Source organism: Podarcis melisellensis (genome assembly GCF_964234715.1).
Source record: "Podarcis melisellensis genome assembly, chromosome: 4".
NCBI classification, from domain to species: Eukaryota; Metazoa; Chordata; class Lepidosauria; order Squamata; family Lacertidae; genus Podarcis; species Podarcis melisellensis.
This window is the reverse complement of record NC_138531.1, coordinates 8261447-8286135: the sequence shown is the minus strand read 5'-3', so window position 1 is coordinate 8286135 and position 24689 is coordinate 8261447. Positions and strand designations below refer to the sequence as shown.

At 42.8% G+C, this 24689-nt stretch overlaps 1 protein-coding gene and 1 long non-coding RNA gene across 3 annotated transcripts; one reads left to right on the top strand and one right to left on the bottom strand.

Moving 5' to 3' along the window:
• Positions 1-2194: 2194 nt before the first annotated feature.
• On the bottom strand, positions 2195-3939 carry LOC309368126 (uncharacterized protein). 2 transcript variants are annotated; one of them, XM_081907929.1, is made up of 2 exons: positions 3820-3939; positions 2195-3143 (listed from the first exon to the last, which is right to left on the bottom strand). In XM_081907929.1, the coding sequence occupies exon 2, from the start codon at positions 3085-3087 to the stop codon at positions 2389-2391; it is 699 nt and encodes a 232-aa protein (XP_081764055.1). In that variant the 5' UTR covers positions 3088-3143; positions 3820-3939; the 3' UTR covers positions 2195-2388. The 2 variants fall into 2 exon arrangements, with proteins under 2 accessions (XP_081764055.1, XP_081764054.1); XM_081907928.1 differs by having other exon boundaries at positions 2195-3175; positions 3820-3915.
• A 2252-nt stretch (positions 3940-6191) lies between these two features.
• Positions 6192-23979, top strand: LOC309367748. The gene is made up of 3 exons (XR_014167315.1): positions 6192-6316; positions 9062-9136; positions 23896-23979. It is a non-coding gene; the product is annotated as an uncharacterized lncRNA (long non-coding RNA).
• The last annotated feature ends 710 nt before the right edge of the window (positions 23980-24689 follow it).

Sequence of the window (24689 nt, the reverse complement as noted above, 5' to 3'; positions counted from 1 at the left end):
CCTTCAGATACTAGGGACACAGACTGTTTTAGCTTTTGAATTCAAAGCCAGCACTCTGAATGGAGCCTAGAAACTAATTGTCCCAGTAGGGCCATAGCTGGTGCACAAAGAAAGCAGGAAAAAGATACTGCTGGCCACAGATGTCATCTGATCATCAAGCAGTAATGCTGGGTGTATGACAAACAGCTAATGGGTCAGCTTATAAAGTTCTTGTAAATGTTGCTCAGTTTATAGAGGACTTTTCTTATTAAAATATGAATAATTATGTTGTTTGCCTCAGATAATTATTCTATTTGTGAGGAGCAGATAAATACATTTTGCCTTACATAACCCTTGCAATCCTCCTATCAGATGTCATGCTGTGTCCAGTCATACAGCAGAGGTGAATGGAAAGGCCATTGTGTAAATTCATTATGATTCCGTTGTCATTTGACCTTATAGGAAACCCATTTGGGTGAAGCAGGTCAATACAGCTGATTCTCTCTTGACAGCATTTCCCCTCTGCCTTGGATCTTGTTCAAATATGCCAATTGCATCATAATAAAAAGAGGAGTAAAACAATAAAAAGCACAATAAACATACCATTCTAAGCAGACATAATTTATGCAATAATTCAATATATGTAGCAGCAGCAGCAGAAATCACATAGACTCCAGAGCCCCTTAAGATATGTCTCCAAGTCAAATGCTTATCTCTGTGGCACCTCTGATTTGGATGCATTCCAGCTTGTACTATCCCTTACTATTGCCTGATGGGAGATTTATGTCCAACAGTACCTGGAGGGCCACAGTTCCTCCATCGTTAAACATAAAGTTTTTAATTGTCCAGCTGGAAAGATGAGCTCTTGGGGCTGCAAATTCTACAAGCATGGGGGGACACTTTGTAGAAAGATAGCAGAGGACAACCATGTCTGTGATGGCAATGGAACTCACAACAATGTTTTAGCAGGTGTGCTCAAATGAGCAATGCGGGCAGCTAAAATCTGTGCTTTCTTTATGTTTCCCAAAACATTTGCCCAATTATGGATGGCATTTTTGCATATTTCTAAAAGTTTGAGATTGTTATTTTATTGGGCAAACTCTATCAAACTGCTAAATGAATACACTTGTGTATATTGTTCCTGTAAATATATTGAGAACAAAGTTTTAGCTTAATTATTCACAGGAAATAAGCAGATCATTTTTAAGTGCCGTTAATCACATTTAAATTTCCCAATAATGCATGATAATTTACTAATGTATTTATGGAAAGTAATTAATTTCCCTATGTGAAAGTAAATTTCATCATATTAATTCATGAAGTCTAATTAGAATACAGTGCTTGTTCATTATTTAAAAGCTTGGTAGCTGGAAAATATTTTCTATAGAATCAAATTTTATAAAAGTCTAAATAGTGCTGTAGAAACTGCCTTTGTTAGATCACACAACTGGTCCAGATATTCCAGGATTTCGTTTCTGAAGGTGAATATGAAGGCAATAAAATTATAATGGCCAGGTTATTAATATCAGCTTCACAACAATCTTATATGTATTTTCCAAGGGGTAAGCTGCAGTGAACTCCGCAGTGCTTATTTCTGACATAATTCATAAGGCCACTTGTAATGCACACTGAGGTTTAATGTCACATCTTCATAACATCCCCAAATGGAGTGCTATCTTAGGCAGGTTTTTGGAGCATTGGAAAGTGATCTTTTCGTATATTATTGTTTTAGAGTTCCATATTTTTCCTGAAATCCAGTACACATCTATTTAGGATGATGCCTCAATGGGCACCATGGAAATTACTTTGAAGTAGGGCTTGACCGGTCTTTTAAATTATGTTGGAATCAACTATTGTATCAGAAGGGCAACAGGCCAGAAAAGGAGGACTAAGACCAGATTAAGAACTTTTGTGAGTTTATTTACATGGATGTTGCAACCCACCTGCCCATATTCTTCGGGAAGGGGCTGAAAAAAACCCATTCAACTGAATATATCAACAAGGTTTTCTATAAACCAAGCCATGCCTAAGAAAGATGTTGGAGCATTCACTTAAGGGTTGGTGTTTTGCTGAAGAGTCAAAAAGTAGAAAAGGAAAGGAAATAAACACATGGATGCTAGCAAGGGGCAATTATATGATGGAGGGATGGAATGTGGCAATCGGGGAGGATTTTTGCTGGTCTTGAAATCAAATGAAGCACAATTAGAAAGAAACCTTACAAATAAATGATCTCCATGACATTTATTAACACCCTTTGGAATTAAGGCTGAAGACATCAAGTTGTTTTAGTGCATATTAATGCTTAATTCTTGGTAAATACCTGTAGCACAATTATTTTAGCTTGTTGGGGGTCACTTTCTCCCTTTTAACCAGTATGCCAGAAGAACCACATTTTTCTTGGCTGAATATTCAGATAAGGGCTCCCTGCCCTTCTATCTGCACACTGAGGCTTCCTTGGAGGAGCGTCTTCCACTGCTGCAGAACTTCATTCTCTTCCTTCAGGGCTTTATCCTCCTCTTCAAGAGCTTTCCTTTCTTCTCTAAGAGCTTTGTTCTCTTCCTGGAGGGCAGCTTCTTCTTCTTGGAGGGCTCGCCTCTCTTGATGGAGACATTTTTCCTCTTCTAGGAGAGCAGCACTATTCTCCCTGAGAGCCTTGATCTGTTCTTGGAAGGCCTTGTTCTCCTCCCACAAAGCAGTGAGCTCCTCTTGAAGAGCCTTCTCTTCCATTCTGAAGGCCACATCCTGCTCCTGGAGGGATTTGATCTCTTCTCGTAGAGCCTTATTCTGCTTTCGGAGAGCCTTTTCCTGTTCCTCAAGTGATTTTCCCTCATCCAAAGCGTCCAGTTTGTTCTCCTTGAGGACACTGCCCTCCTCCCAGTCAATATTGTTTGTGTCTCGGAGAGTACGATTCTGTTCACGGATAGCCTTGTTTTCCATACGGAAAGTCTTGTTCTCTTCACGAATAGTCCTGTTCTTTTCCCAAAGGATTTGGTTCTCACTCCGGAGTGATTGGTTTAGCTGTCTCTGGTAGGACAGGTAGGTAGAGGAGCATGTCAAAGGATGAGAGCTACTCTTGCTTAAATATTTTCCATCCTTGGATTCTAGCATTTCATCCCCCAGGGCAGGGGCTTCATTCAGTCTGCTGAATCCACTAGTTCATCAGACTGAAAGTAATGTGAAGTGTCAATGAAAACAACTACAGGAAGAAGGCAAGTAATCCAAAATTAGGCAAATTACAGAACAGAAACTTTATACAGAACAGAAACAAACCTAATTCACAATCACACTTGATCTTTCCACAAGTCTATTGATTTCACTGAAACTAACAGGCTGAACATAAAATGTTTTCTTGGAAGCCCATGCCAGGGCCCATATATCGGGAGCAGAGCCCGTGGTCTGCTCATACAATGTCCTCACGTTCAATCCCTGTTAAAAGACTCTCAAGTAGTGGGGCTGGGGAAGACTTTTGCTTGAAACCTGGGAGAGCTGTCTCAAGTCAGAAGAGTTAATACTTGACTAGACCAAATGTCTGACAGTTAAAACCTCTGTGGGTATCCAGACTCCAGGACTCCCAATTTGTGAAACATTACCCATTAAAATTGTGTGAACACCTTCTTCTGTTTCTAGAAATGTTACTACAAGATTAACACAGCCTAACTAACTATAAAGGAGCTTCATATGTTCAGTGTCTCATGGAACTTGCTTTTCATCAGTCACAGCCTTAAACAGCTTTAAAATGGAGAATGGGAAAATGATCTGTTGGGAATCCTTTTGGGGCTTTTCCACTTTATCAGATTCCATGCCCCAAAATGTATATTTTCATGATCAGATAGCACTTACCTATATACTAGTCTCAAGTCAATTTGTTGCCTAATAACCTTTGGCGACTGGAGCTGAAAATGTGATGTTGAGTGGCCCAAAGTGATGTTATTTCACACTGGCAACCTCCATGAGGCAATAATTAGGGGTCTTCATAATGGTATCCAAGGAGAACTTTTCAGCGGCGACAAATTTGCATATGACATAAGAGCTTAAGGCAGGTCTATCCTTTGGCAGTTTAAGAGACATGTTCACCAGCCAGTTGATGTCTTGATGGGCTGACAGAACGACTGCAGATCAACTACCACAGATGTGGTGTCCCCTCACCTTACTTCAAATGTACCATTAATCCATGGCACCAGTTCACCCATTTAGTTTGAAAGGCTAATCACATGAAGCAAGGTCGCCTCCAGATGACCTGTTTATTGAGCAGCCATCCCCCATTGGTTTGCACAAAATTTGCACGGGCTAAATGATGTCAGTTATTTATCGAGAATTCATTCTGATCTGTTCGTGTAGAGGTTCAATTGAGCAAACATCACCCTACATTTCCCAGCGCATTCTCCTCTCTCTTTCCTTTTTGCAAAAAGTAGGATATTTGTCTTGGACGTGAGTTTGTTGTACAAGAGCTCCAAATCATCTTTAATTGCACCACCTGAATTTGCCAGTATGTGACTGAATCTCACTGAAAAACAGCAATGGTCTGGAAATGCCCTAAATCTACTAAGAAGCTTTGTGTGTTAATAATAAGTCCTAACAATTGTGTAGTATCTGTGATGGCCTTCTCATAAACGGAAGTTATCTTGGAATGCTGCAATCATTTCATAGTGATAGTGTAGATGTGAACTAGACGCATGTGCAGACATATCAGTGAAGTGCATGTGTACACGATCCAAATGTCAGTGATGGACATATGTGTGGGAACATGCTGAAATAATTCTAATTAATCTTTATATCTCTCTCTGTGGAAGCACAGGCATATGTCACAGAACAGGTATCACAGAACAGAATTTAAGCCCATATTTAAAATGTGTGCTAAATGTTGGTTATGACAAACCATACAAAGCATTTTTAATAGAATAAAGGTAAAGGTAAAGGAGGGACGCGGGTGGCGCTGTGGTCTAAACCACAGAGCCTAGGGCTTGCCGATCAGAAAGTCAGCGGTTTGAATCCCCGTGACGGGGTCAGCTCCCATTACTCGGTCTCTGCTCCTGCCCACCTAGCAGTTCAAAAGCATGTCAAATGCAAGTAGATAAACAGGTACCGCTCTGGCGGGAAGCTAAATGGCATTTCCGTGTGCTGCTCTGGTTCGCCAGAAGCGGCTTAGTCATGCTGGCCACATGACCCAGAAGCTGTCTGCGGACAAACGCCAGCTCCCTCGGCTTATAGAGCGAGATGAGCACACAACCCCAGAGTCATCATCTAGATCAAGGGAAGTAATAGTGCCACTGTATTCTCCTCTGGTCAGACCTCACCTGGAGTACTGTGTCCAGTTCTGGGCACCACAGTTCAAGAAGGACACGGACAAACTGGAACGTGTCCAGAGGAAACCAAACCAAAATGGTCAAAGGCCTGGAAATGATGCCTTATGAGGAACGGCTAAGGGAGCTGGGCATGTTTAGCCTGGAGAAGAGGAGGTTAAGGGGTGATATGAAAGTCATGTTCAAATATATAAAAGGATGTCACATAGAGGAGGGAGAAAGGTTGTTTTCTGGTGCTCCAGAGAAGCGGACACGGAGCAATGGATCCAAACTACAAGAAAGAAGATTCCACCTAAACATTAGGAAGAACTTCCTGACAGTAAGAGCTGTTCGACAGTGGAATTTGCTGCCAAGGAGTGTGGTCTTTGGAGGTCTTTAAGCAGAGGCTTGGCAACCATATGTCAGGAGTGCTCTGATGGTGTTTCCTGCTTGGCAGGGGGTTGGACTCGATGGCCCTTGTGGTCTCTTCCAACTCTATGATTCTATGATTCTATGATCTGAGACTGGACCTAATGGTCAGGGGTACCTTTACCTTTTTAAAGGTAAAGAACCCTTGACAGTTAAGTCCAGTCGCGAACGACTCTGGGGTTGCGGCGCTCATCTCGCTTTACTGGCCAAGGGAGCTGACGTTTGTCCGCAGACAGTTTTTCTGGGTCATGTGGCCTGCATGACTAAGCCTCTTCTGGTGCAACGGAACACCGAGACCAAAGCAGCACACGGAAACACCATTTACCTTCCCCCTGGAGTGGTATCTATATCTACTTGCACTTTTTGGCGTGCTCTCGAAGTGCTAGGTTGGCAGGAACTGGGACCAAACAACGGGATTGCATTCTTGGTTTTCTCTGTTTGCCGGCTTCCACAGTTGCTATGTTTATATCATTGTTCCATGATTACCATGTTAGCAACATTCCAGGACAGGATAGCTCTGTTATGCTTTGTTTCCCAGAATTCTTCTCTGTGAGAAGGTGAAACATCTCTACATTGTTATACAAAATTCTGATTGTATCCCTATACTGCATGGTGGCCAAGAAGCACAGGTGGGAAGCTCTGTGGTGTGCCTACAGAAGCCACTACCAGACTTTTACATTGGGAGTGGGGTGTAATTCAATGTCTGTCAGGGACTGGGCAGAGGAGGAATGATGGAGACTGCCTCCCCAGCCAGACCCTTCCAGAGCAGAGCAAGACAGTTCAGAATTACAACAGGAGTTTTGAGGGAGGTCACAGCTCAGATGCAGATGAGGTGAAAAGTTGGGAAACAATGGGAGAGGAGGAGGAGGTAGAGGAATCACCATGGGGGTGACAGCTGGTGGACACAGTGTCTTTAGAAAGCATTCCAGACCCCCCTCCCAGAACATGGCAGGCCTTGAAAGTAGAAGAGCAAAGAGCTCAAAGGCAGAGGGCACTTGTCAGTACCCATAGAGGTGATGACGAATGAGGAAGTGGGAGAGCTGGGTGTGTGTGTGGAGAATCACTCGGGACAATGCCATTATCCAAGAGGCTGGGTTCTAAAGCCTCTCTCTGTAATTACTGAATAAAAAGCAGGCGGTAAGATAATTCCTTGTCTTTGTACATTCCTGGGCAACCGGCCCTGGGAGTTGCTGGCAGCTGCCTGACAATGTCAGGGGAGGTTTCAGGCTTAGATGGCATGTTCTGGAAAGCAGAATAGAAATGGAAGAGATGGGCAAAAGAGAATATCATGGATCCATGGACCAATGTGTTGCTCAGTCACTCTATATGTCACTCTGACATTCCATATCTCTCAGGATATCTCTGGTGACTTCAACAACATGCATGATTTGCTTCTAGCTTGCACTCTCTAGCAAGAGCTTCTTCTCATTGTGTTCCTTTCATGAACTCCAAGCAGGAATATCCTGTATATTCAGGACACCTGGATACCATGCTGGACAGATGAATATCCTGAACAGAGGTATCTTACATATGCAATACATAATCATTAGGAATACCAATTACTTGACATGTTTCAGCCTCAGCTGTGCATATAATATTCATGTGCGTAGGAAATTCTTAAATAAATGAAAACTATTTTAATAAATGCAATGTCTGACACATCCTAATAATTCTGCACTAACACACCAACCCTAGGAAGCCCGGCAGCCAGATTCTCAATACACTTTCTTTTGCTTTAACACTTCTTCAAACAAGCATAACACCATCAGTGTAATCTGCCCCCCTCCTGGAATGATTGCAGAACCCAGTTTCTGTGTTCTTGAGTGCTACTGGATGTGTTTCCCCCTGAAGTGTCTCATTTGTGGAGAGATATTTAATGCAAAAATACCATTGTGGAAATTTTCTAACAATCAAGAAGAAGCATCCTGGTACTCTAAACATCTCCTGTTCCTCATAGCTTGCTACAGTTTTCCTACCAATACAGGTTTTTGGTATTCTGTTCCTTCTAGTTTTTTCCAAGACCCCACCAACCAAGCACCTGCCAGTTTCCCTGGAACATTAAACTGCCTAAGATATTCAACCACATTCATTTTCATAGGAGTCAAATTTTGACTCAAATCTGTAGGTAATGGGACTCCTGACAATTAAGTCCAGTTGTGAACGACTCTGGGGTTGCGGCGTTCATCTCCCTTTACAGCCCAAAGGATCCGGCGTTTGTCCACAGTTTTTCCAGGTCATGTGCCCAGCATGACTAAGCCACTTCGGGCACAATGGAACACTGAAACCAGATCAGTGCACGGAAACACTTTACCTTCCCGCCGGAGTGGTACCTATTTATCTACAGTGGTGCCTCGCAAGACGAAATTAATTCGTTCCGCAAGTCTTTTCGTCTTGCGAGTTTTTTGTCTTGCGAAGCACGGTTTCCCATAGGAATGCATTGAAAATCAATCAATGCGTTCCTATGGAAACCGCCTTCAGACCAGGTCCGGGGACAGTCTGTCCCCCGACCTCTTCTGAAGGCCGGCAGGGGGCGAAAGTCTTTGCTCCCCCCCCCCCCCGCCTGCCTTCAAAAGCCGTCCGGGAGAGCGGAGAATCGCAGCGCGTTTCTCCGCTCTCCTGGGAAGGCAGGCAGGGGGGAGCAAAGACTTTCGCCCCCCGCCAGCCTTCAGAAGGGGTCCAGGACCTCTTCTGAAGGCCGGCGGGGGGCAAAAGTCTTTGCTCCCCCCCGCCTGCCTTCAAAAGCCGTCCGGGAGAGCGGAGAATTGCAGCGCCTCTTCTGCTATCCGTCCGGGAGAGCGGAGAATCGCAGCGCTTCCCTGCTATCCCGGACCGCTTTTAAAATGCTGGCGGTGGGGAGCAAAGCCTTTTGGCCCCCGCCGGCCTTCCTGGACCTCTTCTGAAGGCCGGAGGGGGGGGGAAGGCTTTGCTCCCCACCGCCAGCATTTAAAAGAGGTCCCTGGAGATTTCCCTATGGGCTTTCTTCTTGCGAAGCAAGCCCATAGGGAAAATCGTCTAGCGAAGCGACGCAAAAACCGAAAAACCCTTTCGTCTTGCGGGTTTTTCGTCTTGCGAGGCATTCGTCTTGCGGGGCACCACTGTACTTGCATTTTGGTGTGCTTTCGAACTGTTAGGTTGGCGGGGATTCGATCGGCAAGCCCAATCGGCACAGTGGTTTAACCTACAGTGCCATCCGCGTCCCTTGTAGGGCATCTTAGCTAGACTTTATAAAGCACAACAGGCTATCATTCATAATTAGGGTCTTATAGCTGTTTTGACACCATAATAATAATAATAATAATAATAATAATAATAATAATAATAATAAACAGGAACTGAGAAGGAGAAAACAAAACAAAACTATTTGTCCCATACAGACTAATGAATTCTCATTGCAAAATCTTGACAATGAGCTTTTTCCAAGAACATTAAGGAACTAAGTGGACACTTCTGTGAGTACAATATTGATATATGTGTACAAATTTGTTATTCCATAAACGAGAGCATATAAAAAGTGAAACGCTATCTCTCATCCATGTTGGAAGAAAGAGTGACCTTTCAGATTATGGAAAATAACTTGAACCAATGAATCCAAGTTACAAGAAGGGAGATTCTGGCTAAACACCAGGAAGAACTTTCTGACAGTAAGCTATTTGACAGTGGAACAGGCTTCCTCGAAAGGTGATGGGCTCTGCTTCATGGGAGGTTATTAAGCAGAGGTTGGGTGGCCATCTGTCTTAAATGCTTTAGCAGTGATTGCTGCATTTCAGGGGTTGGACTAGATGACCCTTGGGGTCCCTTCAAATGCTACAATTCTATGATTTTTATGATTTGGCAGTGAAGCAGCAGAAAGTAAGCTACACCATCAGTGTGCTTTGACCCACTTACCCCAAAACCAGGGTACCTTCTATGCAATTAAAACTTGCTGCCTAGACAAAGTGATTTTTATCTTCATAGCATAATTTCATGCACAACATTTGTTTGCAAGAGCACACACAAACACAACATGCAACTGATGTGCAATATAAAGAGCATTTTAAAATGTTCCTCGGTTTTATTTTTACATACAGACATACGGTAATTTCATATTAACATTTGACTTCTTTGGTGCTTTTCCAACCCTAATAATGTTGCGCTGACATGGCTCGGTATTTTTCGGGGGGTGGCTGTGTGTGTTTGGTTTTAAAGGCTTTCAACCCCAGTGATTTCTTTCCCCAGTGGCTTCTGAAATTTATGTTGTTGATTTCAAAAGCTGAGTACCTGGATGAAGATGGACTGTTTGCTTGATCTGCAATAGATTAGCTGGGTACCACGGAGAGCAAGAGCTGATGGTCTGGCCCATCTGCGCCTCCAACACTGTGGCTTGAAGCCACTGCTCTCTTTTTCTGCATGACCAACTGACTAATTACTATTCTTGGCCTCTTCCAATCTCTTCAATTAATGCAGTGCACAATTGCACATAGCTACAGAGTCACCCATCATGCGGTAGAATCTGGGCCAAGAATTAGGCTCAAAGTCCCAGAAGCACCTGTTAAGAATCCAAAACATCCAGATGGCACGGTCTTTTTGGAAAGCGTCAAAGATTGACTTATTTGTCTGTCTTATTTTTGGTTTAAGGTTATAGACACAATTGTCTAGAAGCCACAAGCCAAAGTGCTTCGCACAGAACAATCCCTCCCTCCCGATCTATGGATTACAGCAAGAAACCTTCAATTTGTATATCTAAATCTTTATACACTGGTGGGGTTCATTGGTTTTTGGGTTGTTGTTTTTTTGCTTTTTAACCCCAGAAGCATATAAATGGGATTAGTCTGTGATTACAAGGAAAGCTCTGGAATAATTAGAAGGATTTACTCACAGCTGTAAATCACACACACAAAAAGGGAATTATTTCATGATTCTACAGTATAACTAGTATAACTTCTAATTTAAGAGTTTGTTCATTAGAAAACATCATTCAGGTTGGCCCTGTTCTTACTTGGTTGCAGTTACAACAGCATCATGTTATTGGATATCACATACCCTCCACAAATAGTTGTGCACGTTTTTAGTTACAGAATATCAGAAATTAAGATATTACTATCAGATCTTCTTAGGACACGGGTGGCGCTGTGGGTTAAACCACAGAGCCTAAGGCTTGCCGATCAGAAGGTCGGTGGTTCAAATCCCCATGACAGGGTGAGCTTCCATTGCTCGGTCCCTGCTCCTGCCAACCTAGCAGTTTGAAAGCACGTCAAAGTGCAAGTAGATAAATACCGTATTTTTTGCTCCATAAGATGCACTTTTTCCCTCCTAAAAAGTAAGGGGAAATGTCTGTGCATCTTGTGGAGCAAATGTGTGGTCAATTGCTGGCTCCCTTTCTGGCCCCGGCCCCTTGCCCAGGCCTCCATTGTTGAATGTTCTGCAGACAGAGGCTGTTTGTTTCCCCAGCAACATGTGACTGGCTGATTAGATTATCTGTCTAGAAACTGTAGAAACGGCTCCCTTTCCTTTCCTAAAGAAGCTGCAGAGCTGTGAGTTGAACCCCATAAAAACAGGATTTTTCCCCTTTGCAAAAGAAGTTGCACAACTGTGAGCTGATCCCCCCAAAAACAGGGCTTTCCCCCTTTCCTCCTCTAAAAACAAGATGCGCCTTATAGTCAGGTGTGTCTTACATAGCAAAAAATATGGTAGGTACGGCTCCGGCAGGAAGGTAAACAGTGTTCTGGTTCGCCAGAAGCGGCTTAGTCTTGCTGGCCACATGACCCGGAGGCTGTATGCCAGCTCCCTCGGCCAGTAAAGCGAGATGAGCACTGCAACCCCAGAGTCGTCCTAACGGTCAGGGGTCCCTTTACCTTTATCAGATCTTCTAGGGTGTCGCAGGATGCATTTGTTTTTCATGGACCTCCCCCTCTAAATTTAAAAAGTAAACAAGAACTTCTGAAATAAACACTGTAAGTAAGCAGAATATTTGGAACTGAAGTAAAGGAAGCAGCCAAGAAGATAATAGGACATGTGTTCAACATTAAATTTTCGGCATACACCAGGGTTCTAATTTCTTTGGACTCCTTCTTTACCACAGCATTCCCTTGAATGCTCCAACACATTTATTATGGTCTTCCCATGTAATCTTATTAGTTCAAAGCAGAGTTAATGGAATCTGTAGATGGGATATTTTATCGCTGTGGCCCAATTCTTCTAGAAGATATTTTGTGGGCTTTCCACAGGAGCCACTCATGGAGGAAGAGGTGTCAACAATACTCCCCTAATTTGTTTCAGACCATGTCATCAATGCCCAAACATCTGACAACTGAAGGAAATGTGTGGGTTGCTGTTGTTGTTTTAACTTTTACCCCTGAAAATAATTTAATAGATATTATCTTAATTGACTGAAAGATTGGCACAGGCATTCCCCAACACACACACACAGAGCACTAATTACAGATCTTCTGCAATTCTGTTAAATTAGAATTGCAGAGGTGGGATTTGTTTGTTTGTTTGTTTGTTTTAGAATGGAACAAACAAACAGCAGCTTAATCTTGGAAACCAACTGGGGAGGAGGGTTTGAGGGGATGGACCAAAACAAAAAGAAGCATGCATGGATATTTTCCGTCAAATTCCACTCACTGGTTTGGACTGCAAGGGGCAGAATAGAAAGCAATAAGGTGACTGGGATAAAAAGCAAGGAGTGTGATGAAGGGATGAGAGAATTTGTCAGTTTTGGTTTCCTTCAGTTTCTCATTTTAATAAGCTTAAATTCAGTTCTCCACATTTCCACATCAGTTTTTGATTTCCCCCCAAAGTCCTCATGAAGATTCACCTGCACACGTTCACATGCATTTTTGTGTATTACAGTGGTACCTCGGGTTAAGTACTTAATTCGTTCCGGAGGTCCATTCTTAACCTGAAACTGTTCTTAACCTGAAGCACCACTTTAGCTAATGGGGCCTCCCGCTGCTGCTGCACCGCCGGAGCACGATTTCTGTTCTCATCCTGAAGCAAAGTTTCTAACCCGAGGTACTATTTCTGGGTTAGAGGAGTCTGTAACCTGAAGCGTATGTAACCCGAGGTACCACTGTATACATTTCATTGTAAATCAGTTTCCATTAATATAATGCATTTGTGTGTGTTATTTCACAAATATGTGCATTCCTGTGCACCCTTTATTTGCCTATGTGGCTACACACTAATAGGAACTGAATTAAGGGCCTTTTAAAAAATGTATGACCTGGAGTTTTTGTGTTGTGGTGATGGGTCTTCTGAGGAGATTAAGAGAGTGCATATTTTACTGTACAGAAAGCATTCCTCTATTTGTTAACTAGCTGGCATGGTGCTACCTTCATCATAATTGGTATTTGTCTTCCTAACCCAATGTAAATAAATAAGAATAATTACTCCTGTTCGGTGCACCATTTGTCATTTCTTTGGAGCGCTGCCTTAATTACACAGTGGATGCAAATAAGTGCCAAGATACCCGGACTTGTAATAAAATGTTTAACCGATGAGCAGTTTTAGAAGTGTAAATTAAAATGTAACATGTTGTTTCTAGCTATTGTGATTACACTACACATGTATTTAATTTCATGTAGAATGCTTCTTCACATTTGCTTTTGTTTTCAGATATCAGCATGAGTGAATAAATGCTTCATTTTGGAAACAATAGTAGATTAAACAAAAAAAAATTCCTTCCAGTAGCACCTTAAAGACCAACTAAGTCAGTTCTTGGTATGAGCTTTCGTGTGCATGCACACTTCTTCAGATACACTTCTTCAGGTATCTGAAGAAGTGTGCATGCACACGAAAGCTCATACCAAGAACTGACTTAGTTGGTCTTTAAGGTGCTACTGGAAGGATTTTTTTGTGTTTTGACTATGGCAGACCAACACGGCTACCTATCTGTAAATAGTAGATTAAGTTAATCGGCTTCTGAATGTGCATTTCTTTAAATAAACCAATAAGATCAGCTTCCTGTTTGAGCAACAGACTGTTTTGCCTATTGAGGTCCATGGAAGGCAGTATTTCACTCATCAACTGTATTATTATTATTATTATTATTATTATTATTATTATTATTATTATTCTAGGCACACTCCACAACCATCCCATCTCATGCTGTCCTTGAGGTACCTCAAGCGGTAGATGCTGGGAGCAGCCCCTCCATTTCCCCAGATACTCTGAAGCTTGCCTGCCCTGTGTTCCCTAAGCTAACCTGAAGACGCCAGTGGGGTACACACTCTCATTGGCAATATTGAATTAAGGATTCGATGCATAGAATGGGTGGGTGCCATCTTGTCTTTTTTCCCCACAGCAAGATGGCTTGTATCCAGATTTTCAGCTAAAACCTGCAAAGGATCTTGCACAATAAAATGCAAGGGATACATTTAAAACCATGCACTTGGAAAGGTTCTTTCCCCTCCCGCGTTCCTTCCCACAAATAAGTTAGGTGGTCCTGAGGCATGGAGGCAGACATTTCAGCTAGACCAGGAGCATGAGTTGGATGTTTGCCATCACATGCCTTCCTCTTGCTGCTTTTTGCAGGTGGCTAACACAATACTCCTGCCTTTATTCACCCCTCCATCCCTCTCCCTGGAGAGCCAGTGTGGTGTAGTGGTTAAGAGCGGTAGTCTCGTAATCTGGGGAACCGGGTTCGCGTCTCCGCTCCTCCACATGCAGCTGCTGGGTGACGTTGGGCTAGTCACACTTCTTTGAAGTCTCTCAGCCCCACTCACCTCACAGAGTGTTTGTTGTGGGGGAGGAAGGGAAAGGAGAATGTTAGCCACTTTGAGACTCCTTAAAGGGAGTGAAAGGCGGGGTATCAAATCCAAACTCTTCTTCTCCCAGGGATCTTAATGCTCAGAGAAAATTCCACAAGAAAAGTATATTTTGGAAAGATGGATCTAAATTCCAAAATCCATAAAGTGTATATATATTTGGGTTGGCTAGGGCTCTGGGGAAGAGAGGACTAAGGGGTGGATATTTAGGAGTGGACACCTCTGTCTGGCCCAAAATACTGACCAGGCCTTTGTCACGAAAAGGAGAGACAAGAGCTCCACTGACATCTGTGCAACTTCCGTACTACAGGCATAGTTGCATTCATGAAGTGTAAATAAGTGCAGATTTATATTCCTACCAGATTCTGGGATATGTTTAATGGTTCCATTAAACCATTGTTTACGTCCATTAAACCATTGTAAACGTCTCATTGTTGGCCTGACTGAACTGAGGTGATGGCCTTGTTGTTGTTGTTTAGTCGTTTAGTCATGTCTGACTCTTCGTGACCCCATGGACCAGAGCACGCCAGGCACTCCTGTCTTCCACTGCCTCTGGCAGTTTGGTCAGACTCATGCTGGTAGCTTCGAGAACACTATCCAACCATCTTGTCCTCTGTTGTCCCCTTCTCCTTGTGACCTCAATCTTTCCCAACATCAGGGTCTTTTCCAGGGAGTCTTCTCTTCTCATGAGGTGGCCAAAGTATTGGAGCCTCAGCTTCACGATCTGTCCTTCCAGTGAGCACTCAGGGCTGATTTCCTTCAGAATGGAGACGTTTGATCTTCTTGCAGTCCATGGGACTCTCAAGAGTCTCCTCCAGCACCATAATTCAAAAGCATCAATTCTTTGGTGATCAGCCTTCCTTATGGTCCAGCTTTCACTTCCATACATCACTACTGGGAAAACCATAGCTTAGTGATGGCCTTAAGGACACCCAACTCTTTCCTGCAGTTGCATTTGCAGGCAAGGATGGGGGCAGAAGAATCAGCATATTGTTCACCATTACTAAATCTCTTCATTAAGTAACTGCTGATAAGCTTCTGATGCACCCCCAGGATTTGCTGATACACAGTTTGAAGACTACTGTAGGGAACCCAGGGGACATTTTATGGAAGGTTTACTTGTTAGATATGCAGGGAAACATACCTTTCGAAGGAAGCATCCTTATTCAGGAACCTTTGGGGTTTTCAGTTTCTATCTATTTCTCTATCTGTTCTGAACCCTCTAAATACATCATCATCAGCATAATCACCTTGATCAGCAACCATTTTCTTTTCTCACAAGGACGGCTGGAAACTCTTTGGCATGGCATTAATAGCTGGCAGAGAAGCGGCTGTATCTGATTATCAAGATTGATTGATGACATTATCTGGATACCTTAAAATGCTCAGGCCCGAAATAGATCTATTAGGTTTTGAAAAGGCAATGCCACTACCGAGTTTCAGGAGGAGGTGGGGTTGCGGGCTCCCGATCCCGCCCACGCTTCCGCGGGGCTGGAGTCAGCCTCGCGGGATGATGTAGGGATTCCCCGGTATCCCCGCGCGCCAGCCAATCGGCTGGCGGCAGGGGCGTGCCTTCTACAGGCCATTTAGGTCAGGGCAGCCCTGGGCTCGCCCCTTTTCTCTGCAGCAGCCGACACGTTTTCCCTCCCACCCGCCCTTTAGGTTTGCCTGCGACATTGCTATGGGCTTCGGCTGGTCGCCTCACGGGGCCGGGTAGGAATTTTCCATTTTGGCTAATTGGCTGTTTATTGGAGCCATTTGGTTTTTCGCCTACCTCGTAGCAAATCGTCACAACTTCCTCGGTTTGGCGGTAGGCATTGGCAGGGTTATTGTCATGTAAATGAGTTCGGGGGGGAGGAGCGCCATCACCTCCCCCAATGCATGGAGGGTAGTTCGTTAAAGGACTCCGAGGGGCGACGCCTCGTCCGAAACCTACGGAGGCTAGGGCCTAAAGCGCGCCCCCGAGCGGTAACCCCTCGGGGAGCGCCTAGGGATATGCATCTCGGGTGGCTCCCCCTGTTGGAGTTAACCCTTCCCGGTTAGAACCGGATAGTCGGATAGGGGCCAATGCCTAATGCCAATACCTCTCTTACCTGTAATCAATAAAGTTGTGGCCATTTACGCCCATTAACCTAAATACTTGTGTCCAGTGTCTTCTTTCTCCACCGTGGGGGGGAGGGATTAGCCACGCAATACATTTTGTTGTTGACAAAATTTTCCAGGATGTATATTTATCACCAAGATGGTATCAAAATGAGCTAATTAGTTATTTTTGTGGTATATTTTTGCCTCCACAATGGAAAACACACATTCCTGACATAGACATCTAAGGCTGTCAGCTATAATCTAACATATCTTTGTACTTGCCAAAGTAATACAATGCAGTGCACACAATTTGGCAAAGTTCTGTCTTAACGGTTGACAACCTGTTAAGAAGCAAAAGTTTTATACAGTGGTACCTCGGGTTACAAACACCTCGGGTTACAAACACTTCGGGTTACAGACTCCGCTAACCCAGAAGTAGTACCTTGGGTTAAAAGAACTTTACCTCAGGATGAGAACAGAAATCGTGCGGCAGCATTGGGAGGCCCCATTAGCTAAAGTGGTACCTCAGGTTAAGAATGGTTTCAGGTTAAGAACAGACCTCCGGAATGAATTAAGTTCGTAACCAGAGGTACCACTGTATTTGAATTAGTCTCTCCATACTTCATGAAGTAGATAGGAGCCTCTTTCATTTTTAACTGTACCTATACCATACTTTATGTGGGGCTACCCTTCCAGTCAATTCAGAAGCTGCAACTAGGTTGCTCCCTAACATACACATATAGCATGCGCTGGCTGCCCATACCAGCTTTAAAGTATTGAGTTTTAGCCACAAAGCACTAAACATCTTGCAACCAGCTTATTTCCAAGACAGTCTTTCCACATATAGTCTGCCTAGCCACTCCTGACAATGCCATGGCCTACTGAAATTTACTTAGCCAAGGTTCAGAGGAGGGCATTTCTGTTGTGGAATGAGCTCCGTACAGAGATCACGTATACATTGACTATGGGGTGCTTTCACAGACAGTTAAAAGACCTTTCTGTTTACCTTGGTAATTCCTGACTGTTGATATCGAGTTATCTCTCTCTCTCTCTCTCTCTCTCTCTCTGGTTCTGGCTGCTGTAGTTGCTGATATTATGTGTTATGAGTATTTAGATGTGTTGTTGTTCTTTATCAATTTTGATTATTTATATGTATGCTGCGAACTACTTTGGGATTTATAAATAAGAAGTAACAGGTAAGTTTTTAAAACCAACCCACCAACCTAGGGCAATGTCCCAGTGGATCCAAAAGATATTTTGCACCTCTTCGCTAAAGGCAAGATCAGAACCCAACTGTAGCAGTACTAATTTGTAGTGGCTAAATATTTATGATTTGGGTCTGCACAGACTAGAAGTCATGTCACTTTATATGAGTTATGCATAGTGAAGTTCAAACCTACCTGGACATAGTCTTCAAGCCTTGGGTGCCTGCTGTCACCTCGGTGTGTTTTTTTGTTCTGGTTCGTAAATCTCATCTTACAGCTTTGGGCCATTCTCAGGCAACCCTAGAACACGATTGGCCTCCTTTTTTCTTCTCATCATCTCCCACTTCTTTTATCAATAAGATGTCTGAGCAAGCTGCTAGGAGAAGTACTGTATTGCAAAAGAGGATAAACCAGTACATTATCTTGCCTTGCTCTGATAAGTTTCCAAGGCCACATGACACTGCCTGAATAGCTGGTTACCTTCCTCGTTCCATGATATCTGATTTTTAGCCACACACCATCATCTGTGTGAAAACCCTGTATTTAAAGATGGTTATCATAGCACCTCTTAATCACCCCCCCAGGCTAAATATGATCAGCACCTTTAACCTTCCTTTATAGCTAAGGCCCTTCTCTTTGTGGTCCTTCTCTGACACGATCCAGTTTCATTCTTAAAAATGCAGCCCAGAAATGGACACAGTACTCCAGGTGAGCAAGAAAGAGCAGTACCACTATGTCTCATGATCTGAACGCTATACTTCTGTTCTTGGTTATAACCTTTAAATCCCTAAACGGCTTAGATCAGGGCAATTTAAGGACCATCTCCCATGATACGATCTCTGCTGAGGCAGAGATGGTGAAAAGCGCCCAGATTATGGCACCCATTGCGCCATAAGATTCAGAAGAAGAAGAAGAGTTTGGATTTGATATCCCGCCTTTCACTCCCTTTAAGGAGTCTCAAAGCGGCTAACAATCTCCTTTCCCTTCCTCCCCCACAACAAGCACTCTGTGAGGTGAGTGGGGCTGAGAGACTTCACAGAAGTGTGACTGGCCCAAGGTCACCCAGCAGCTGCATGTGGAGGAGCGGAGACTCGAACCCGGTTCTCCAGATTACGAGACTACCGCTCTTAACCACTACACCACACTGGCACTGTACTTTGTTTCTTATCGTGTCCCATCTCTAAAGAAAATTTTGGTTTTAGTCTCCTGGTTGTATTGGTTTTAACCAGCTGTGCTTCTCACCTTTAATAAAGTATTATCATTTTAATATAATTCCTTAGTGTGGAGACACACACATTGAACTTGCTTGCAGGAGCAACAGCCTAAAATGTCCTGAAATTGACACTCTCTCTCCCCCCCCCCCATCACTAATGTGTGCTCTATTTGATTGTGTTCGGTCTAGATTTATTTTCCCTTTTCAGAAGAGGGCAACCAAAATGATCAAGTGGCTGGAACAACTCCACCAAGAGGAAAGGTTACAACATTTGGATTTAAATATTTTAAATTAAGAGAATATGGGACGCGGGTGGCGCTGTGGGTTAAAGCCTCAGCGCCTAGGGCTTGCCGATCGAAAGGTCAGCGGTTCGAATCCCCGCGGCGGGGTGCGCTCCCGCTGCTCGGTCCCAGCGCCTGCCAACCTAGCAGTTCGAAAGCACCCTCGGGTGCAAGTAGATAAATAGGGACCGCTTACCAGCGGGAAGGTAAACGGCGTTCCGTGTGCAGCTCTGGTTCGCCAGAGCAGCGATGTCACGCTGGCCACGTGACCCGGAAGTGTCTGCGGACAGCGCTGGCCCCTGGCCTCTTGAGTGAGATGGGCGCACAACCCCAGAGTCTGGCAAGACTGGCCCGTATGGGCAGGGGTACCTTTACCTTTACCTTTAATTAAGAGAAAGAGAGAGAGAGTAAGAGAGACATGATACAAATGTATAAAAATATTCATGTCACTGAGGAAAAGGATAGGGAAGAAATCTTCTCATAATACCAGAAACCTGCTGTCCAATGAAGCTGAACCTTGGAAGATTCAGGATAAACAAAAGGAAATAACTTGTTCACACAGTATATAGTTAAAATATGGAATTTCCTCCTAAAAATGTGAAGGCCATTAACTTGGATAACTTTAAAATAGGATTAGACAAGTTCATGAGGGAGGAGATGGCTGATACCCCTTTGGGAGATATCAGAACAACAATTAAGGCAAGCATAAATTGGATTATTTCCCCCCCCCCCTACCATCCCCAGAATTGTTTCTTCAAATTGCAAATATATTCTACCACATCTCTAACAGTAATTGCATTTGGAGACGACAGGCTACAGTTCCCACAAGAAGCTTGTACCTATGATGCATTTTCTCATGAGATGTATCATGGATCTTTGTTGCATTCTAATAAGAAGAGTAATCAGATAAGAATTGGGAAAGGGAATTGTCAGATTTTGGTTTTTGTTTTAGGGATGGAGAATCTGCAGCCTTCAAATGTTGTTGGATTCCAACTCTCCTCAGCCCCAGCCAGCATGGTCAATGGTTAGGGATTATGCGAACTGTAGTCCAAAATATCTGGAAGGCCACAGACTCTTCTTGCCCATTTCAGTTGTATTTTGAAAACGAGGACTGGGCAGAGCAGCACATAAAATAAAATAACAGAAAGTAAAAAAAGAAATCACGACACTAAAACAGTTGATAATATAATTTGCAGGCACAATCATTTCTTAAACAAGGAAAGCAAGGACATAAAAATAAACTATTATATCAGTATGAAGTCTCTAAAGCATAATGGAATGGAAAGCCAAACTGCACGTGCAGCAATTTTGTATGTGCCACTGAGCTGGCTTTAAAAGGTCCTCTGGCAACTGCCTGCTAAATTAGGCATACTGTGTTGCACAAAACAAATTCACTGTATGGAATGCCTACTTGTTCTAGCAGCTCAAATTGATCCCTGGAACAGCATTTCCATTTATTTCCATTTAGGCAATTGCACCTTGGTGCATGATTAAAAAGCATTCTCTGGAATTTAGCACAGTTTTATTTCAAAGGCAGGTTTGAATTATGATGAAAAGCCTGCCGATATTTCCAAAGAGTAGCCTGAGACCAGAGATTCTCATGAACACATAAAACTGCCATTTCTTCATCTAGCCCAGTGGTTCTCCAAGGTCTTAGGCAGGGACCTTTCCCAGTTATGCAATTTGAGATCCTTTGGGAATGCTGATGATTAAATACTCGTTTAAAAAGTCATACACCTTAATGAAATAGAACTCTCTAAGGGGATTACACAAAGCTATAAAAAGGCAAACAATTTTCTCAATGCTAGATAAAAACAAAATGCCACAGTCGAAATATGTGCTGTACCACTGAGATTTGATCCCTACATTTAGAGGGATAGATGGGGCTCATCAGTCTGGGTAGGTAGTCCACCTAGAAGGAAAACTCTGATCCAAAACCTCTGCTGCTTTGAAGGATGTCTTTGGGAGGAGAAAAGGCTAAGCAGTAAACCCTACACAAATCTAGAGTAGAGTCCCTAAGACAGCAGGATGTTGTGTTCTAGGCCTCTTTCTGGCAACTCCTGCAGCCAAGCCAGTGCCAAATGTGTTGCTCTGCTTTCCTTTGAACCACATCAGTGAGGCTGATGTTGTCTGGGCAGACCAGCACCCTGGAGAGGTCACTTTGGCGCTGCTAATGCAGCAGTTTGACTTCATTCCCAGAGGCTCACTCCATTGTCTCTAGAGATAGGCTGATACCAATAATGTTCCCTAGAAGACCACACTGAAACTGCTGTGGGTGACAGTTTCCCTTGCAGATGGATGCCTTGTACTGGAATCAGCTCCCCGCTCCCATGAATGACTCCCCAAAAACCTGAGTTCATGCCCAGGTCAAAAATGTGAGCTCAATCATGAGCGAAGCATCAGGAGTGTTCACATACTAAACAGCAACAAACCCAGGGTTTTCATCTGTGATGACGCAGTCGTAGTCTGTACCACGAATGGGATGGGAAGCAAGCGAACCATGCCTCTCTTACTGCAAGCCTCAGTGCTGCCCCCAAGTATATACCATTTTCTTTCTCTGCCTGGCTCTACTAAACAGCCATTGAACTTTCCAACCTACTCCTAATACGGCAATTAAATGTGGGGTGAATATTAAGGCTTTAGTCCGTGCTTTTCCAAAACAAAACATGATTTTACTTTAGGTTTTAGTAAAGTAACATTCGAACAATTTTGTGTGTGGGGAAATAAAGAAAACAACCTAATTGTACAGTTTGACTAGTGACTATAAGAACAAATAATTTTATTTTTTAAAATAAAATGAACCGAGATAAACAGATCCAGCCATGCCTGTTTTGGCTGTTTCCCTAACTAAGCCAATGTTTATCCATCTTTATCCCTCAATTCTGTTTTTGCTGTAGTTCCCCCTTGAAGTGCTTCAAGCTCTGCCTCTCTGACTCCACAATCACAGTTTCCTACCAAATTTTCTAGTTTGATTTACGCACAATATTTTCACACACCATTCCCAATGTTTCAACCAATCAAAAGGATAAGTCTAGTTTCCCCTTAGTTGCCAGTTTCCTGAGCTAAATCCTCCTGTGTGGAACATTCCGAGGTAAAAATCAGTGTTTTTAAAATATACTTGTTTTAGTCACACTTTGTGTTTTCAACTGAACAAAAGCCTTAGGAATACACATAATGTATGAAGAAGACCAGAGTGTCAGCAAATCTAGATTTGCTCCTCAATTCATCAATCTGTTGATGAGCTTAAGCTAAGTCTTCACTGGTATATTGTATCCTTTCCCGAAGTATAAAAAAACCATGCGGGAATTCTTTTATGTAGCGATGTTAAATAGCTTAAAGGATCACTTCTTATACAGAGAACTAAAGGGTCCATTTATATATAATATTATGTTCATTGCAGCTTTCAGTTTGTGAATTTGAACAGATGTTACATATAATTCATTTTTGGGCTAGAGTCTCCATGTCTCTATAGCATGATTATTATAATTGTGAATGATATTTCCAATGGCTGGATAAAAACTCAACTAACTGTGTAGGTCGGATTATTTCAAACAGGTGCTCCCATTGTTATACTACTAAATATGCCAATTAGGGATATTTATAGACTCCACACAATTTAAATTAGATGTAACTAATCTTTTTTGGCGTCTCTGAAATACAGCAAAGGGGGAAAAACATTTAGATTTATTTAGAGCAATTTAAAAATATGCAATCTGTATTTCAAGGGGCAGAAGAAACATTTTTAAACATGTGTAGTTTTGTTTGAGTGTGCCCTACTGTAGACATTTAGCTTTCAGAAAAGTCCTATGTCTTGGGATGTTGTGAATTTCCATGTTTCTTCTGCCCCAGGTGTGGAAACTGTGCACTGTTGCAAGGATGCTCACTGTCACAGATAAATGTCCTGGGTGGCAGCAGGTTTGAGAATGCTACCACTAGGATCTAGAAAAAGATGTGTGGATGCACACTGAACTGGGTGTTGAGCAGCAATTCATCAGATGTGCCTTGTGCCAGGCACCAAATGATGAATTGTCAACAACAGGAATACACATATGAATTGGATCCCCATGGAAATCCTAGGGAACAATCCTATGCTCAAGAAGCTGGTGGAAAGCAAGCCGGTGTACAGACGCACTGAATCCAAACTCCATTCAGCAGTGGGGCTACTGCTGGCTGAGGGAAGACAAGCCACCCCTTTTGGCTACCTTAATTTATGTTGGGTTGCCAGCTCATGTGCAAGACTAATTGGATTTAATTTTTTTAAGCTAAGGTTCAGCCTTCAACTGGGATTGAGATTATACATTTGTGTTCAACTGCAATGTTTAGATTAGAATTCACATGGAAGGAGCTGGCATCACATCTACTTCTCATGCCAGTGTCACCAACCTTGAATCAATGCTAAAGATGAAAAAAGTCATGTTGGTGACACCTTTCATGTGACCTTGAGTTTTTGAGGGAGCAGAGTAGTGTGGAAAAGTGTCAGGGTTTTGCCGTGGGTAGAAGCCCAGAGTCAGGAAACCCAAGTCAGAAAGATAATGATAACAACAACAACAACAACAACAACAGTTGTTGCAGGACCAGAGAATGACCAAAAACCAAGTTTGCAAACGCAAGAGACACCCAAGTAACACCTTGTTGCTCAGAATTTTACTGGAACTATTTTTACTTTTTCCTTCCCAGGAGGAGACCGTGGTTTGCCTGGGTAGAGTCAGTCTGGACGGTTCTGCCCTGAGCAGTTGTGGCGATGGAGCTCACCACATGGAGGGAACATGCAGCAGCTGCCATACTGCTGAGGGGATGTCAGAAGGAACCCCTAATTGTTATAAAGAGAGCTACAAAATGCCAAGAGCTTCATTTTGTTGTTGTGAAAAAGCTTTTTAACATATAAATGGCTAACTCAGAATTTCCACTTCATTGCTATCATTTTCTTTCCCCTTCATCTTTTCACAATGACATGCCCTGCATCATCTACTAGTGTGAAAATTTGAACAAATAGCCTCAAATAGCAGAGGCATCGCCTAAGTGAAAGTTTTTATAATCTTTTAGGCTATTCTTCACAAATTGCATTTCTGTCATGGCAGCTACATTTGAACCTTATGCTTTTTCTGACAAAATGGAAACAGGTCATCTTTATTTTTTAAATGGCATGACAACTTAAATGCATTTCCTAACTACAAAATCATATTTTCAAGGAGAAAAAGAAATGGAAAGAGATATCAGGCACAGGTATAAAAAAGTTGGAGATGTCATTTCAGTTGTATAAATGAAAAATTGCATACAAAGAACTCTTAAGCTACCAGTAATTACTTGAAACTCATTTTTCCCCATTGGCAATTTCTCTCAATATGCAGCTTTTTAATTTTAAAATGGCATTGTTAAAATTATTTTTTACTCCTGCAAATGAGAAAAGATATAGAGATAATAATATACCATAAAATATACATATAGGAATGATGGAAAATACAGGGAAAAAT